Source organism: Silurus meridionalis, chromosome 7 (genome assembly GCF_014805685.1).
Source record: "Silurus meridionalis isolate SWU-2019-XX chromosome 7, ASM1480568v1, whole genome shotgun sequence".
Taxonomy (NCBI): domain Eukaryota; kingdom Metazoa; phylum Chordata; class Actinopteri; order Siluriformes; family Siluridae; genus Silurus; species Silurus meridionalis.
The window spans coordinates 15,608,747-15,624,499 of record NC_060890.1 but is presented as its reverse complement, the minus strand read 5'-3'; the positions used below and the strand labels follow the sequence as shown (position 1 = coordinate 15,624,499).

Genomic DNA, 15,753 nt, shown 5'->3' with positions numbered 1-15,753 from the left:
CAACGAATCGGCCACGACATGCTAAAGATGGTGGTCCTACAGCTTTTTGTCTTTTATCAAGATGCTCACAAAGCTGTATTTAGAGAAGCAGTTGTGTAGCTTTTAGATTTGTATTGAACACACAGAGCATGTACTGTATGTCAACATAACATTGGTCCACCAATCACTTGCTGAGCTACAAAAAATAATTTTAGGCTTCAGCACTTTATAAGTCACATTGCAATGCAAAGTTTTCCCAGTATGACAAAATCTTAAGAACAGAGGTGTTTACAAATTGTTTCACAGTAAAATAGCACACACACACACACACAGAGAGAGAGAGAGAGAGAGAGAGAGAGAGAGAGAGAGAGAGACGCGATGCCAGTGGAATAACTGAAAAGCAACGCTAACCATGAAACATCATCTTATACACATTCCAGATACATACATACATACACACACACACACACACACACACACACACAAGCTATTAGCTTTTTCCCCATCCATTTCATCCACCTAATTTTGGTTACAGGCCGATCAATGACAACAGATTTGGAGGCACGACAATGACACTGGAAAGGGACTCAGAGGACACTGCACTGCATTGCAGAAAATTGTGTCCTTTATTTTCTCCATGTCATACACTGCATACACTGGTACAACAATACAGACAAAAAAGAATTACAACAGTTATAAAAGCAGAGAAACACAACTGAAGTTTTATTTCTGCCACGTCTCAGCACAACCCTATGGCAACCGGAGAAGAATCTCAAACTTGCTACACAAGGAAGCTGTTCTGCAGCAACCAGGCATGCACTAAACACAATCTTACCACAACTGCTGCTTGCTCAGAGGTTTACAAAAGTGCACCACTGGGAGCTCTTAGGTCAGCTCAAATGTCCATGGTAATACACAATTAGAAAGTTCACAAATGACATTTTATCACTAAACACGTGCAAATACTTAAGATCCTCTCTTCAGGAACATCAGTGTGCTCAATGTCAGCCACAAAAATAATCAGAAGCTTCTTCAAACAAACAATGTTCAGAAGAAAAAAGCTTTGTGAACAGAGGTGCAACATTTGCCAATACTCACTGGTAGGAGTAAAGCTAGTGGGAGTGGCCTGCATCACTTCACGTCTGTAGTCTCTGTCCTTAGGGAAGCTATTGACCACTGCTGGTGCTGCTGCCATCTTTGTTGCCTCCTTTTGTCTCTGTTCTCTGTATCACACCAGAGGGAAAAAAAAAAGAAAAAAAAAAAAAGAGAGACAGACAATTCATGAGGGGGGAAAAAATAGGCCACATGGATGTAGAGATAGACAGGCTGATCTATAATCATGTTTTTTCCACTTGACAGTGCAGTAAGAAGTCTGTAATTCCACATTGTCATTATTTCTATTGCCAAAATTTTTTTTTTTTAAATAAAACTCTTGCTGTAACCAAGTACCCATGCTGAATCGGATTGCCCTTCTTGCCAAGATACCATATGTGCTGCGCACAAATATATGGGTACTATCAGAAATGGTGTGTACTATCACCCTGGCACAAACGAGCCACGAGTCATTAGTACTATTTCAAAATGCAAATCATTAGAAAACATGTCTGCTAAAGTTTATGCTAACTTTAGAGTCATTATCCCAAATTTCTCAATCTTTAAGGCAGAATTACTGTACAGGCTCATTTGAGAATATTTGAGTTTCAGCCACAGTAGAGGAATGACTTCACATTTGCACTCAATGTTTTCTTTTTTTTTTTTGCACCAAAATGAACTAAGTAATGTTTGGACTCCCTGCACCTCCTTCTTAATAAAAGTCTTGTGAAGTAGCATCAGCACACTGCACAACAGACACACACCAACACTTAGTAATCAAACTGACAATTACTTACTAGTCACCATTTCTGAAACATCAAAACTTATTACATTGCAAAACTAGGCAATACTCAGCTCTCCTCACAGACATGACTCTACAAGGATAAAGTGAATAACTATTTCGTCCCAATGGCAACCCATAACTACAACTTCAATGAACACAATACTATAGCAAACAAACCGAAAACAGTAACAAATGATGACACCTGACATAAAAGGGGTGCTATTTACAGAAGCATGCGTGTACCTCTCCAGCCACTCTTTGGGCTTCTCCCACTGTGACACTTCTGTTCTACAATTGTAGTAGTACTTCTTCCCTGAAGAGCTGATATGCTCTGACCAGTCATCTGCAGGATCGTATGCCTGTGGGGAGAGACAGACACAAATAAATTCAACAATCAGATATAGCTAAAACTAAAGGTTGAAACGATTCCTCAAGTAACTAGAGTAATTCGATTACAAATATTCATGGCAAATTATTTGCCACAATGCTTCATTTAATCCATTTAACTGACCATTACTACTGACGCACTACCCGCTAAACTCTGGCCTGCTCAGGTAAACACAGAAGAAATTCTGCAGAACAAAAAATAAAAAATAAATAAATGGAGGAACGGCGAGAAAACAGCAAGGAGAAGATTCTGGCCAAAGAAAATGGCAGAAAGTTTCCAGTCTGGAAAAGTCTGAGATCATTTCAAATCAGAACAAAGAAAACACCGTACAGTGCAGTTACCAATTTTTTTTTTTTTTTTTTTAGTATTTTGAAATACATTTTTTTATTCCATTTATATACAGTGCGTTCAAAATGTCCCTCTGAAGTGGCCGTGTGGAGCAGGTAGTAAAGCGCGTTTTTAAAGCTGGCGATAAATACACGGATTTAGCTTGCGGAAATTTTCAAGCAGTTTTTCCAGAGACGAGAAAACCACATCGCAATACTGTGCGAGATTTAATAAATAAATACATTAGTGAGAATAATTATGAGTTTCATTAAATGAATATATAATTTGATGTAATATGGCAATTAAATGCAATAAATGGGTTTAGGTTTTACCGATATTCTGGTATGCAATTTCAGCAATAAAAATTATAATATTAATAAAATAATATAAATAAAATAAATAAATAAATTATTTGCTCAATTTAGGAGGCCGGGCTTATTTTCTCTCTCTTATTTAGTATTGCTATTCATTAAAGAAAAAGAAGTACTTATCTGATTACTCAATTAATCCATGGTATAATCTCACCCTATCTAAAACACAACATTCATCCAACACTATGATTGAGTCATGGAATCAAATGCATACCTTTGGATTCTTTTAACAGATCAGAATACAAGCATGTTTGAAACTTTGATTCTTAAAGCATTGTAAATCTTTCTAACCATTTTCTCTCCAAACAGAGTTTAAAATTTCTATACAATATATGTCTGCCAAATGTCACGAATGTAAATGTACCATTTTGACCTTTAAGTTAACAAATTTATATTTAAAGATACCCTGAACATTCTACTAAGGCTGGGTGCAGAACTAAACAAAAAGTAAAAGAATTGTGGAAAAAGCTGAATAGTTTAAAAAGCACTGCGAATAAAGACAGACAAGTGGATGAACACATGCTCACAAACATTCAAGGAAAGGGTAATTTTTGCTACAACACCACAGCAACTAATAACAAGGTCAGACTGTACATGCCAAACACCCGATTTTCTCCGTCCACTGATTCAGACTCTCAATCTGCCATACGCCTGCAGTCTCTCTCTCTCTCTCTGCTTGAACTGTTTATGAAACTAAAATTGCCCAAATATGTTTCAAACGTTCATTATGGTGGTTGCGTCAAGTCACTATTGGTTACAGTGTGCTGTGGCAACTTTTGCCTGTCTCTCTTTCCTCCAGTGTGGAAACAGTGAGTTTGCTACAGTCACATATCGAGCACAGTCTATTAAATTAATTCAGTGCTAACATTGTTTGGAGCCTGCAGCATACCTACAATTAATTCATGAATAAGAACATACAAAAGGACTACTTCAAAAGTATCAGAGTTAAAAGGAAAATCACTTGACTAGCCCATTTAGTCAAATATATAATAAAAAATAAACAAAATATCTTTTTGATGATAATTTATGATACATTTGAAATCAACTTATGGTTGCCGCCTCAATTCATTACACGACAAATTAAGTGTGCAGAGTTAATGGCTGTAATTTACATTTTTCTTTTTTGGATTGATTCACAAAATATTTTGCATAAGCAGAAACAAAGGAAAAATAATTAAAGCAGAAGCAGGCAAGTGGTAGAAATAGAGACAGCCAACATTACAGAAACAGATAGAGGCAATCATGAGGAGCTGGTAAGAAACCCTGAAATGAGTGAGAAACGAGGGGGAGGGGAAGTTCAAGGGAGCAAAACAGAAAGCACACGAGGAAAAAAGTCGCATCCTGATGCAAGCGTTTGTAATATTAGGTAAGGCAGATACTGGCGCATCACCCCTGCAGAATCTTTTACCAGACAGCAAAAGCATTATTTAACAACGCTTTACACCACACAACTAAATCTACAGTTTCCACAATATCTGTTTTACAAAAATCCTCAAGCTCATAAAACATGACCTGTATTCCTTAAACAAACATTTTTTTACTGGTAGTTACTATCAGCTGGGCAGATGTTTAAAGAGAGTAGTGTGCAATGTGTATGAAAACACAACAAAACAGCCCAGTGAAAAAAGTTTGCATTCCACATGGTTTAGATTTTGTGTGTGTGTATCCCGCAATAAGGCAGCAACATACAAACATCATTCCTGTTATTAGTAAGAAAACATCTGTAAAAGCTAGAACACCTAGAACTCTCTTGTTGCTATAAATATTTTGTCCAAAAGTGTGCCCCCTTTTGCACTTTGCATATAAAAGTGTGAGAAATACTTACAAACCATTACAACCAATGAGCCAAATATAATAGGACTAACCGTCTGGCAGTGCAGTGGTAGCTTTACGCCCACAACACCAGATTACAGAAACCAAAACATCAAAAGCACGCAGAGGCAAAACACTGCAAAGCAAGATGGTCTGATGAAGAACAGAAGCTTTTTACTTAATCTAGACAAAATGATTTAAGACGAAGCATACGAGTATCTAAATATAGCAGCCCCTAACCTATTCCCAAAACTCATATATGGAAGAATATGATGCATTGTCACATTCATCAAATTCTAAAAATCTTTTAAAAGAGTAATTTTTTTTTTAACATTTGTTTAACTGGTACACAGACCAGACAGCTTTACTATAAATGGTACATGCATGTCATAAAAGTAGGCAAAACTAAATTTTGTATAAAACCTATTATAAAAATATTACAATGACATTAAACTAAAAATCATTAAATTAAAGCAATGAGAACGTATTGTTTGTGCTATAGAATCACCACAGCCTCCTCTAAAAAACACAACTCAAACATGGAGGATTTGCTGATTTTCCCCCTCAATCGAATGTATGAAGTAATGCCACACGTTTAACCAGGTCAGAACTCAAGAATAGCTGATATAGTGCTACTTTATATAATAAATAAGCATCAGCTTTAAAAATTCAACAGGAAAAGATTTAGACACTATTTTGAATCGATTATCAACTATTTACATACTTCACTATTAAAACACATAACTCAGACAATGTTCACATTTCCAGGTAAAACAAATCTGTGTTCACAGTCCTAAAAGCCACTTCAGTATGTGGTCCTAGATCAAATTCATATCCAATGTGTTCAAGCGACATGAATAAGAAAAGGTCAGATCAGCCTTTTCCCCCTCAATACACATGCGCACACAGCCACATTTACGTCATGATTCAGTGTCAGCAGTGTGAAAAAACAACAATTGAGGACCTCAAGAGTAAGAAGTGTATAGGTGGAGAAATTGGTGATTTACTTGACATTTGGAGAATCGATTAAAGCAGAACTGGGAGAAAACAACAAGTGTTTAAAACTAAATCCACAGACAGATGCAGGGGGTTTCATCACAGAGGTTATGAAAGACAGATCTAATCAAAACACTGAAACATTGTTAACATAGCGTTAATGTAGTACTTTCGAATCTTTCCCCTCTAAGATTACCAACACAGTCAGAGATTACCAACAGAAAGGGACAGATGGTCAGAACACAGGAGGAGGTTGACAACAACAGACAAGGACTGGACTCTCAAAACATCCAAGCCAATTTATGTAAAATTCTGCAGTCATTATGGCTCTTCACACAACTATGGTTTTAAAACAACTTCTTTTTACTTTGGTCAATTTTCTCAGACATGCAGAGGCCACCTGTATCCAGATGTGCACAATACCCCTGAACCTCCAAAACAAAAAACAAGCTTCCCTGTCCATCTGAAAGTAAATGCAATTTAAGGTAGCATCACCTTTACTTTCAACTTTGCTATAGAACCTGTTGCTGCATCAGTGACTCCTGCCTGACGTGCAATAGTACAGGAACAAAGGCAAAGAATATATAAAGTGACACCTAATTCTTAATGGCAAAAAGGAATGCCTGAAATACACACACAAACAATAAAGGACCTATTTCTGACCTTGAATTATATGTATTGGCATTTTGCGGCTTAGAATGGTACTTGCATTTCAATATCGCTAAAATGTGCAAGTTAAATAATTAAATCATGTTTAAATTACTGCAATTTCCAGCAATTTCGCCATTTCTCGTAAAACTCTAAATAGGCATCAATATCTGCTCCTACAGTCCTCAATTATACCAAAGTACACTTTTCAACACACATTATACCACTTCAACAATTATTAATAAAACTGAACCTCTGAAACCAAACCATACGGCTAATAACCCAAATTTTGGAATGACATCGTCAAAGACCTTCACGTCCTGCTCACATTTTAAGTCAACTAATAACATTCCCTTTGTCCAAACGCTTTCCCCTTTTCTTCCTTCTGTGAAACAGAAATCTTATCACTGGTGGCGGTCTTTATATAAAAGACAATAAAAAACAGTGCTCAATAAAAACCAATAATATTAACATTCAAGAACCACATGCCATTTTCCTGACCAATCAAACAGTATTCATGTGTGAAAGCAATATTTGACACACACTGTCACAATCTCAATCAGCCAAATGAAAACAACTCAAAACCCAATAAATAAATAAAAAATAAAACCCCCACACAAACACTACACCAAAATGAACTGAGCAAAATTGTTCACTCGAGTAACTAACAGCAAAAGGATGGTTTTTATTTACCATTAACTGCAGCAAATCAGAAACAGCATTACATCAGTTATGTCTTTCAAGCGAAATATAATGTTTTGATGTGTATTTCCTCTTTTCATGTTTTGTCAACTGAACTAAACATTAACCGTGTGAGACAGATTGCACATGTTAAGAGCACAAGCTGAGTATTCCTATTGAGTGGAATCACATTAACAGCACTTAGAGTTCAATATTTTAGTATTATAGCCTTTGCTATATATTATTTTAATAAGCGAGTATTCTATTGATTATTCGAACGATTAATCGAGTATTCGGATAAAAAGTACTTTTTTAATTAAAGAGCAAAAACTAATATGCAAGAGAAAATAAGACGAGAATGTTAAAACTAAAGTAAATTGCTTCCTTTTTAGAAATATTTACAATTTATTGCTGAAATTGCATACAAGAATATCTGTGAAAACTAAACCCATTTCGATGCCATATGACATAAAATGCAAATACATGAATTAAAAAATATATATAAAAACAAAAATCTCCCACCTTCATAATTTTGTAATCCGTTATTTCCAACGAGGCAGAAAATAAACGCGTCTAATTGTTATGCAAAGATGTCAAAATAACAATTTGAATACAAAAAAAATAATCGTACATTATTTATTCAAATTTATAAATAAAAATATACAATTAATTTTTAGATTAGGAAAAAGAAAAAAAAAGTAAACACCCTGTACTGTGTTTTCTTAATGTTTTAGTTTGAAATGTTTGCAAACTTTGTTGTTTTCTTTTGCCTAAATCTCTCAATGAAGTTTATTTCTTGCAATTCTGACTTTTTGGTGCATCCACTAGTAACCATGTTGTTGGCCTGTAGTTTGACGCTGTTGCGGTGTATAAACAAGGCTGCTTCTGTGTCATCTTTCTTGTTCCGTGTCCTCCGGAGCTGATTGTTAAGAGTTCTCTCCAGGGATCAGAGTCTTCATTTGATACAATGCGATTCTATTGATTGTAGCCTATATTATTTTCAACGTGTAAAGTTTTCTGGCACTACAGAAGGGCTGACCCAAATAAATAAGTCAGAATTATGAGAAAGTCAGAATTAGGCAAACCTATGAATCTTCTCCTTGTCCTTGTTTTCTTCCCGTTCCTCCATTTTTTATTTTATTTTGCGTAGACTGTGTTAACCTGTCCAGAGCGCGCCAAACTTTAGCGAGTGGTGCGGCAGTAATAATGGTTCACGGGGAAATACAGTGCTCTGCGTGTAGATAAATGGACTAAACTAAGCAAATTATTTGCCTCGCTAATTTTTCTGTATTCGAATTATGTTATTTTGACATCTTTGCATAACAATTAGAGACACCGTTCATTTTCTGCCTCGTTGGAAATAATGGATTACAGAATTATGGAGGTGGAACCGTGAGTATAATTGTTAAAAAACTACAGTCTAAAGAAAATTATGTTTTTATTTATTATCTCACGTGTGAGCACTAACAGTGCAAAACAAAGACAAGCAGGTACTTACTGTGTCTGATTTGTTGGGGTTCGAGTGAGAGTTGGAGCTGTGCAGAGAACTGTGGTTGTGAGAATTCTCTTGAGGGGAAATACTGGTACCTGAAATGTATACATAAATATATATATAAAAAAAAAAAAACTATTTAAAAATCACATTCACAAGAATTCAAACGCAACAAAATAATTACCTGGACTAGGCTCATTTGTAGTCAATTTAAGATTTTATTAAAGTTTCTATTGGCTGTACAAAAATGAAAAGCACTTCTGATTCAGTTCAAGATTCTATAGCACCAGTTACATTAAAAATGAAGGGCTCACAGTCATGAAAAAAGGAATTTCTCTAATGTGAACATAAACCACAACAGTGAAGCTATTGATTATATGCAGAGTAGAACAACGTGAGTAATACCACAGAGGTGCTCAATTCTCAAGTCTGATTGGTCTGGTGTTGATTATCTACATCTATATACAAGTGCAGTAATCTAAAGCATAAAGCTAAAATTAATGTTCTGTTATCTTAACAGAATCATATGAAACATTACGTTTTAATAACAGCAGCATCCTGTTCAACCTGTGAACATCAGTGTTAATCCGGTCACGTATTATACCACAGCAATGCTCAATCCTATATCTTATTTTTCACCGGTTACATTTTCTATAACAGCATGCACTGCTTCATCTGCAATGCTTCACCCTCCTGCGGTGTGGGAAAAATATACCGAAGCATTTCTGCACTTGTAGCCAGTTTCCCTCCACAAGCAACTTAATAACCCAAAAGGACTAGCCTAAGAGACAGACACACGAACAAATTCATTTAAACTGTTTGGAGGTTTAGCAGCAATCTGTGCAATGTTTTCATGCACAATATTAATTATATGAACAACGAATAAATTTAGGAATTTGAATACTTTGTTTAGTCCATTTAACTACAAAGCACTGCGTTTCCCTACGGACCATCATTACTGACACACCAACCGCTAAACTCTTACAGTCTCTTTTACACTTTTAGCACTATATTTATGGCCAATACCCCTTCTGCTTTTCCACGCAGAACTCTGTTTACTTACAACCTTTGTGTGTAAAGTGGCGTACGCACGTTTTCAGCCCCGTTTTGTGCGTACTCCACATTTATAAATAAGACCCCTGGACAGGTTAACAAAGAAGCTACAGAATATTAAAAAATAAATAAATAATAAAAAAAAAAAAATGGAGGAATTGGGAGAAAACTGCGAGGGGCGAGGAGAAGATTCAGGCCAAAGAACACAACCGAATGTTTCTAAAGTTTGGGATCATTTCTAGGGCTCCACATGGAGCTCAGTAGAATATCCGATTATTAAAATCAATAGCTGCAGCCCTAGTTTGCACTAAACATTTATGCATGGCCTGTAGTTTCCTAGTTAGTTTTGTGTTAGCACATGTTCATTTGTGTGTTGTGTAGCACCTCGGGCAACTTTCATTTGTTCCACTGTACACAGAGTGGATTTGTGTTGAAATGACAAAAGCCTACAGAAAAAAGCAACAAACTAGCTAGAGCCACTATAAAACTTACACTGAAGTTCTTTGTAGTCTTGAAGGAACTAACTGTCAGCTGTGCAGTGACAGAAAATGAATTAAAAAATGATTAACGCCTGACTAATCAAAAATTCATCATCGATATGGTGCAGGAAAAGAATTCCGCGAAACAAGTGCTAAATAATTTTTTATCAGCTTGACAGAAAAAGTACTGCATGCTACATGCAGAAAAGGCTCCAGATCTCACCGTGTCTTGTAAAATTTAGACATCACATCCTAAAATACCTTTTAGCAGCAGGGTAACACAGAACAATAGACTATTTTAATAACTTTTACACAAATGTCTCAAAAAACTGAGCATTGAGCATCACAAAAGTATTATTATGGTACAACATCATATATCTATTCTGAAGTTTGTTCTGGAACATACATATGATCTACAACTCTCCAAGATAATTAAGGAGAAAAAAGCAAATATCGATTCACAGGCCACAGATTTCTTTCAAAATACCTGAGCACAGACACCATGCATTTTAAAACTGTTATTACTCTACATAAAAATGCTATGCCCAGGGATTATAATGCAATCTGCATAGCAGGAAGACATGTCAGGACTCTTCTCCCAGCTAGCACCCAGGTGGTGGAATGAACTTCCACTGGCTGTGGCAAGAGAAACAGCTGAGTCACTGTCTGTATTCAAATAAACATTAAAGGCCTACATCTTCAACAAAGCACCTAACCGAGCACCAAGTTTAAAAAGCAAATCTGTGCTTGCATCATCTCCGTCACTGTACTACCAGTATTTACAGAATCTCTAGCAACGTTCTAAATTGATCATTCTTGGACCCTGACGCATTTACACTAGCACGAGGATGCACCTTTCGCTTAAAGACTACAAAGTCTTAATGAACAGTCCATACTGACAAGCCAATAATGAAGTTATGAAATTCTGTATGCTCGTGACCTTAATCCATAATAAATAAATAAAAAATTCCCCTGAATTTTTTACAGGTCCATTTAGGTAAATTCAGGAGCGCTGACATTTTAATTTCACCATACAGCCGAAGTTGGGGGGGAAAGCACCATGGAATTAAAGTACAGAAAAGGATTGAATAGTATTGAAATATGTAGTGCTTCAGCACAAGACAATAAACCGCATTGGTGTTTTCCTCATTTAAGGCTGGACACCTAGAGACGCCATAGTTTATGCACTCTTTCCTAAAACTGCTCACACAGTCCACAAAGAGAAGAGTGACATACGTCACATCCTTAAGTGACCAGCATATGCAAAACAATTAATTGTCAGCATATTATACTATAACAGAATACACTGATTTCACATGTCCGATCTTTTGAACTCCACAGAATCCGCACAACACTTTAGGCAGAAAACACTATTTAAAATCAAAATCTACAAAAGTCATGCTTTGTGTGCCTGGAGTTTCACAGAGCAGTATATTTGCATGGTTGTGACACTCATGTAAATAGAAAGTCAAACAGGCTGCACTGCTTCATGTCTTTTAGAGGGGTGTGCTGTAATTACTGCTTGCCCAACTTCAGCGGTCCTTCTCCTCCATTTTTAATTAACAAGGCTGAACATTTCAAGTTAGTTTCCGTTTATAAAACTTAAATCTGCTGCCCAGACAGAAACACAGGTTTTTATGCTTATGTGATGTGTTTACTATCGAGTACTGATGATCATTACTTTCAACAAGTTTCAATCACACTGAGGCTCAACTCTAAGTGCATGTAAAGAGAGGATGGTTTGGCGAGGTCTACATAATGGCTGGGTGTAAAGACACAAAAACAGAGTAAACAAACTACCTTGCACATTCTTATGCCTTTAATAATTCATTTAATGTAGGAAGCACTAGTTTGGAATCTTATGAAAACCCTGAATTTGTGTTACTACTTTAACCTCTGCAAAATACTTGCTCTGGAATGCTAGCCAATGCATTTAGAATGGGTATTAGGCTACACTATGACTTGGTTAAAAATAAGATGGTTTTCTGTATGGCTATTAAAACAGAGATTTCAAAATACACTTTATTTAAGAGATGAAACTGAAGAGTGAGAAGCCCCTAAAAATCTAACCATTTAGTTTCAGTTCATTTCAATCATCTGACTGAAAATAAGCGAGTGACTTGAAATGGCTACATGTTATTGTTTTAACAAAATACCTGCGAACCAATGCACATTTAAACATTAAAAAAATAAACAATCTACATCTTCAGTTTCAACAGATGTTTAAGAGGATAAAGAAAAGGAAGCGACAACAAATCATTAGAATGAATTATACAGGAGAAACATCAAGTCAACGGTTTCATCTGCTTATCGTTACAATTCATTGACTAAACACGTATGTTGCAATCATAGGGCTGAAAAAACAATGTTTTGAGTTGATTTTATTTTAATATGCAATATCCATGCGCATCTTGGTACTAATTTGGGGGAGTGAAAGTTCCCAAAAATGGGTCAAATGCAGATATCTGCAAGAAGTGGGAAAGATTTCCACAGGATAGAAGTGGAAGTTTGTATGCTGTCATCACCTGATATGGTTTCATGCACAATATGTACAGCTCATGTTAAGATTGGTATATGAGCTCTTCCCATGCAAATCTAAAGCAGCCTGAAACCTCCTTGAACTTCTGTCTCTCTCACATTTGTTTGCATTTTCATTTTGAAGCATCTATGTTTTTAAGTTAATCCTTTCCCACGGGATATTACAGTGTCTAAACCAAGGCGTTAAACCTGTTATTTCATCAGGATATTTTCTGACAAAAGATGAAGTAAACTGTTCAGACATAAGACTAACTGTAAACCAATAATCAAAAATAATTCAAAAATATTCTATCAAGAAATTCATGACACTGATTCACTATAGAAACAGCTACATTTCCAAAAGCATGTTTTTTTCTGGTTAAAATAATAAATGCTGCCCTTTCTGCAACAATTTAGGACCATGTTTGCTTTCGAACTAACGATACGCTATTGGAAATGGTGTCAGGAAACGTTTCGCTCCTTCAGAGAACTCGAGTCATATCTACCTATCAGATGCAGCTGCAAACCCCTGGTAATGTTTGTACAGATATACTTTATCACGCTGTGATCTAAATCTACACCCCTAATTCTGAGGAGTACATTATTTCTTTCACTCATTTACTTCAATCGCTACAATAGGTTTCGAGTCATCTGTTCGAGTTCTACATTTACAAGCTAAATTTGCACTCACTAATTCGCTATTAATGTAAATTTCTTAAAACATGCTCCCCGGTCCTGCACTTTAGAAGATTGCTGAGCAGCACTGAAACTCGAATATCACCGACACTCAAGTGACAGTGTAAACATGGCAAAAACTAAATGAAATAGGGCTCAGAATCTACTGCCGCTTTGCAGATAATGTTGAAACATTTATATTTAACTTCAGGAATTTATTACTATAAACATTTAAAAGAAGCTGCCAGGTCGAAAGCTACCCGGATTTACTGTTGAATGAATTACATTCTCGACCAATCAAACTCTCAGACTCCAGACCACACCACGGACAATGCTAAAGAAATAGTATAGAGAATTGATCAGGTTAAAATTGAACAAGTTTCAAAGATTTTACCAAACTGAGACTGTACTGTAAGTGCATGTAAAAGAGGGTTATGTCTATCATGGCTGGGTGTACAGACCCAATAAGCATGAAAACACAGAGTAAACAAATAGACTTCAATGTTCCTTATGCCTCCTAACAGTTGATTTAAGGTTAAAAAGCCCCGGTTTTATTTCAGCACAACCTGAATTTGTTACCCCTCATTTTCAGCATTTTCTACTGTGCTAGCAAATGTATCACGCTACACCATAACTTTGTACAAAACAAGGCAGGTTTCTGTATGGCTATTTAAATAGTTTTTAAAAAAAGCATTTTATCTGAGAGATGAAAATTAGAGGTGAGAATCTTGGATTGCAAACCATTAAGTAAGCATCGCTTGGTGGGTATGGGATAAGGTGTGTGTATTTGTACCTCCGTCCCTGTCTCTGGCCCTGTGGAGATGTGTGGATTTCGCTCTGCTGTGTGCACTGCTCTCAGTGTGCTTGTTGTCAGGACTGTCTGATCTGCGCAGTATCTTACATGGTGGAGTACCATCATTGCTCTCACGCATCTTCTCATGCCTGTGGTCGCCACCTGGGTGACTCTTCGACGTGTATTTGAAAGTCTGCAAAAGGGGGGAAAAAAAACAACACATTCCTGCCTTCAGCATGGGCTCACTGTGCAGCCATACACCCTATTACAATATCTGATAGAGACTTCCATGAGGGCTTTACATTCATAAACATTCAGGCAGCGTTTAACATAAGGTTGAGTCATGATTCGATTCCCACTGCAGGGTGACATTTAACACGAGCAGTAAAACGGGGGTAAAAGGGATAAACAATTGTGGGAAATAAATGACAGCTATATCTAACATACCTCAGATCCAACGTCTAAAAGCTGTGTGTAGATAATACGGCGTATTCCTGACATGTAGTCAGAGATAGGAAACGGTAAACACCGGTCATGTTATTTCTTCGCAAATGTTTTCGTTATAAACACGACAGTTAAGCAAACAAACCACGCCGAATTATTTGGTGGTTTTCATAAATTTAGGCTTTTGTTTAACATTAAACTGTAAGCGTTAGACATTGAGACATTCGGGCCTTTTTCTCAGGCAGCTAAGTTCACAGCTTGCCGCTAGCATGTAGCTCACGGAACTCGTTACGCCGCAAAGCGAAGCTTTGGAGCCGAAAGTATAATCGACGGTCGGTCGGTCGGTTTACAGGATCATTGAGAAGAAGAAATGTCCAGCTGTATATGCTGCGTGTTTGTTAGCGACATAAAAACATGGTCGAATTGAGAGTTTGGTGCCTGTTCTGGCGCACAGAGGCCTGTAATGCTCCAGAAGCCTGCGCCAGAGTGGCCCTTTTAATCTGATTTGTTTGAGCCTAGCTTAGCGCTAACCTGGTAGGGCTGAGAGTCCCTTCGGTCGTTGCACCTAGAAATAGAGAGAAAACGTATTAGAGAGAGTAAAAGTCGTACATGTTTTGCAGTTAAACATTTGACTACAACGCAACAGCTCATTAAGCATAACAAGCTAAGTTTCTACTTATTTTGGTTTGACTAAAAATGGCGGACTGTCAAAGAGGAGAAGGAAAAGAAGGAAAAAAATCGTAGTGCAAAAAAAAAAATAGAGGTCTTTACCCATCGCCGAGTCTCGGTTGTTTCCTTGTATACATTACCATCAATGCCGTGTTAGTGTGTGCGTGAAGTAGATGTGAAAGATGGGTTGCTTATACTGGGTTTTGTTTTAGGCTAAATCAAAGACCCGATCTCATCTATTATTTCAACAGTTCTTGGCTGTGCGAGTCGCTCTCGGCCTCTGCTAGTCGGAAGAGCGCCCTCGGTCCATGTCCCTCTCCCACACCAAACTCTCAGTCTCCACATTGCACCGCCCCTTCTCGCTTACATCCGGGCGATTCTCAACACACATCACTCCGCCCCGTTTCCCCCTTCATCCGGGGCCTTTGTCGAGACATCGGGTAAACTCGACTGTACTCGGTGGTTTCCGTCGAGTTCCGAAAGCAAAGGAGACTGCGCCTCAGCGCGGTGTCTGAGGAATTGGATCGAGTTACTTATTTGCGTTTACATGAAC

General features: G+C 37.1%; 1 protein-coding gene across 4 annotated transcripts in view; it reads right to left on the bottom strand.

The window, feature by feature from the left end:
• Window positions 1-15,567, bottom strand: part of waca (WW domain containing adaptor with coiled-coil a) — a 27,610-nt gene extending 12,043 nt beyond the window's left edge. For 2 of the 4 annotated variants that reach the window (XM_046854367.1, XM_046854368.1), the window contains exons 1-6: window positions 15,303-15,567; window positions 15,063-15,096; window positions 14,088-14,280; window positions 8,577-8,665; window positions 2,099-2,214; window positions 1,078-1,202 (exon numbers count right to left, since the gene is read on the bottom strand). In XM_046854367.1, the coding sequence (XP_046710323.1) occupies window positions 1,078-1,202; window positions 2,099-2,214; window positions 8,577-8,665; window positions 14,088-14,280; window positions 15,063-15,096; window positions 15,303-15,343 (598 nt within the window). In that variant the 5' untranslated portion in view covers window positions 15,344-15,567. The remainder of the gene's footprint in view (window positions 1-1,077; window positions 1,203-2,098; window positions 2,215-8,576; window positions 8,666-14,087; window positions 14,281-15,062; window positions 15,097-15,302) is intronic. The other 2 variants (XM_046854370.1, XM_046854371.1) reach the window with 1 other exon arrangement.
• Between the last annotated feature and the right edge of the window lie 186 nt (window positions 15,568-15,753).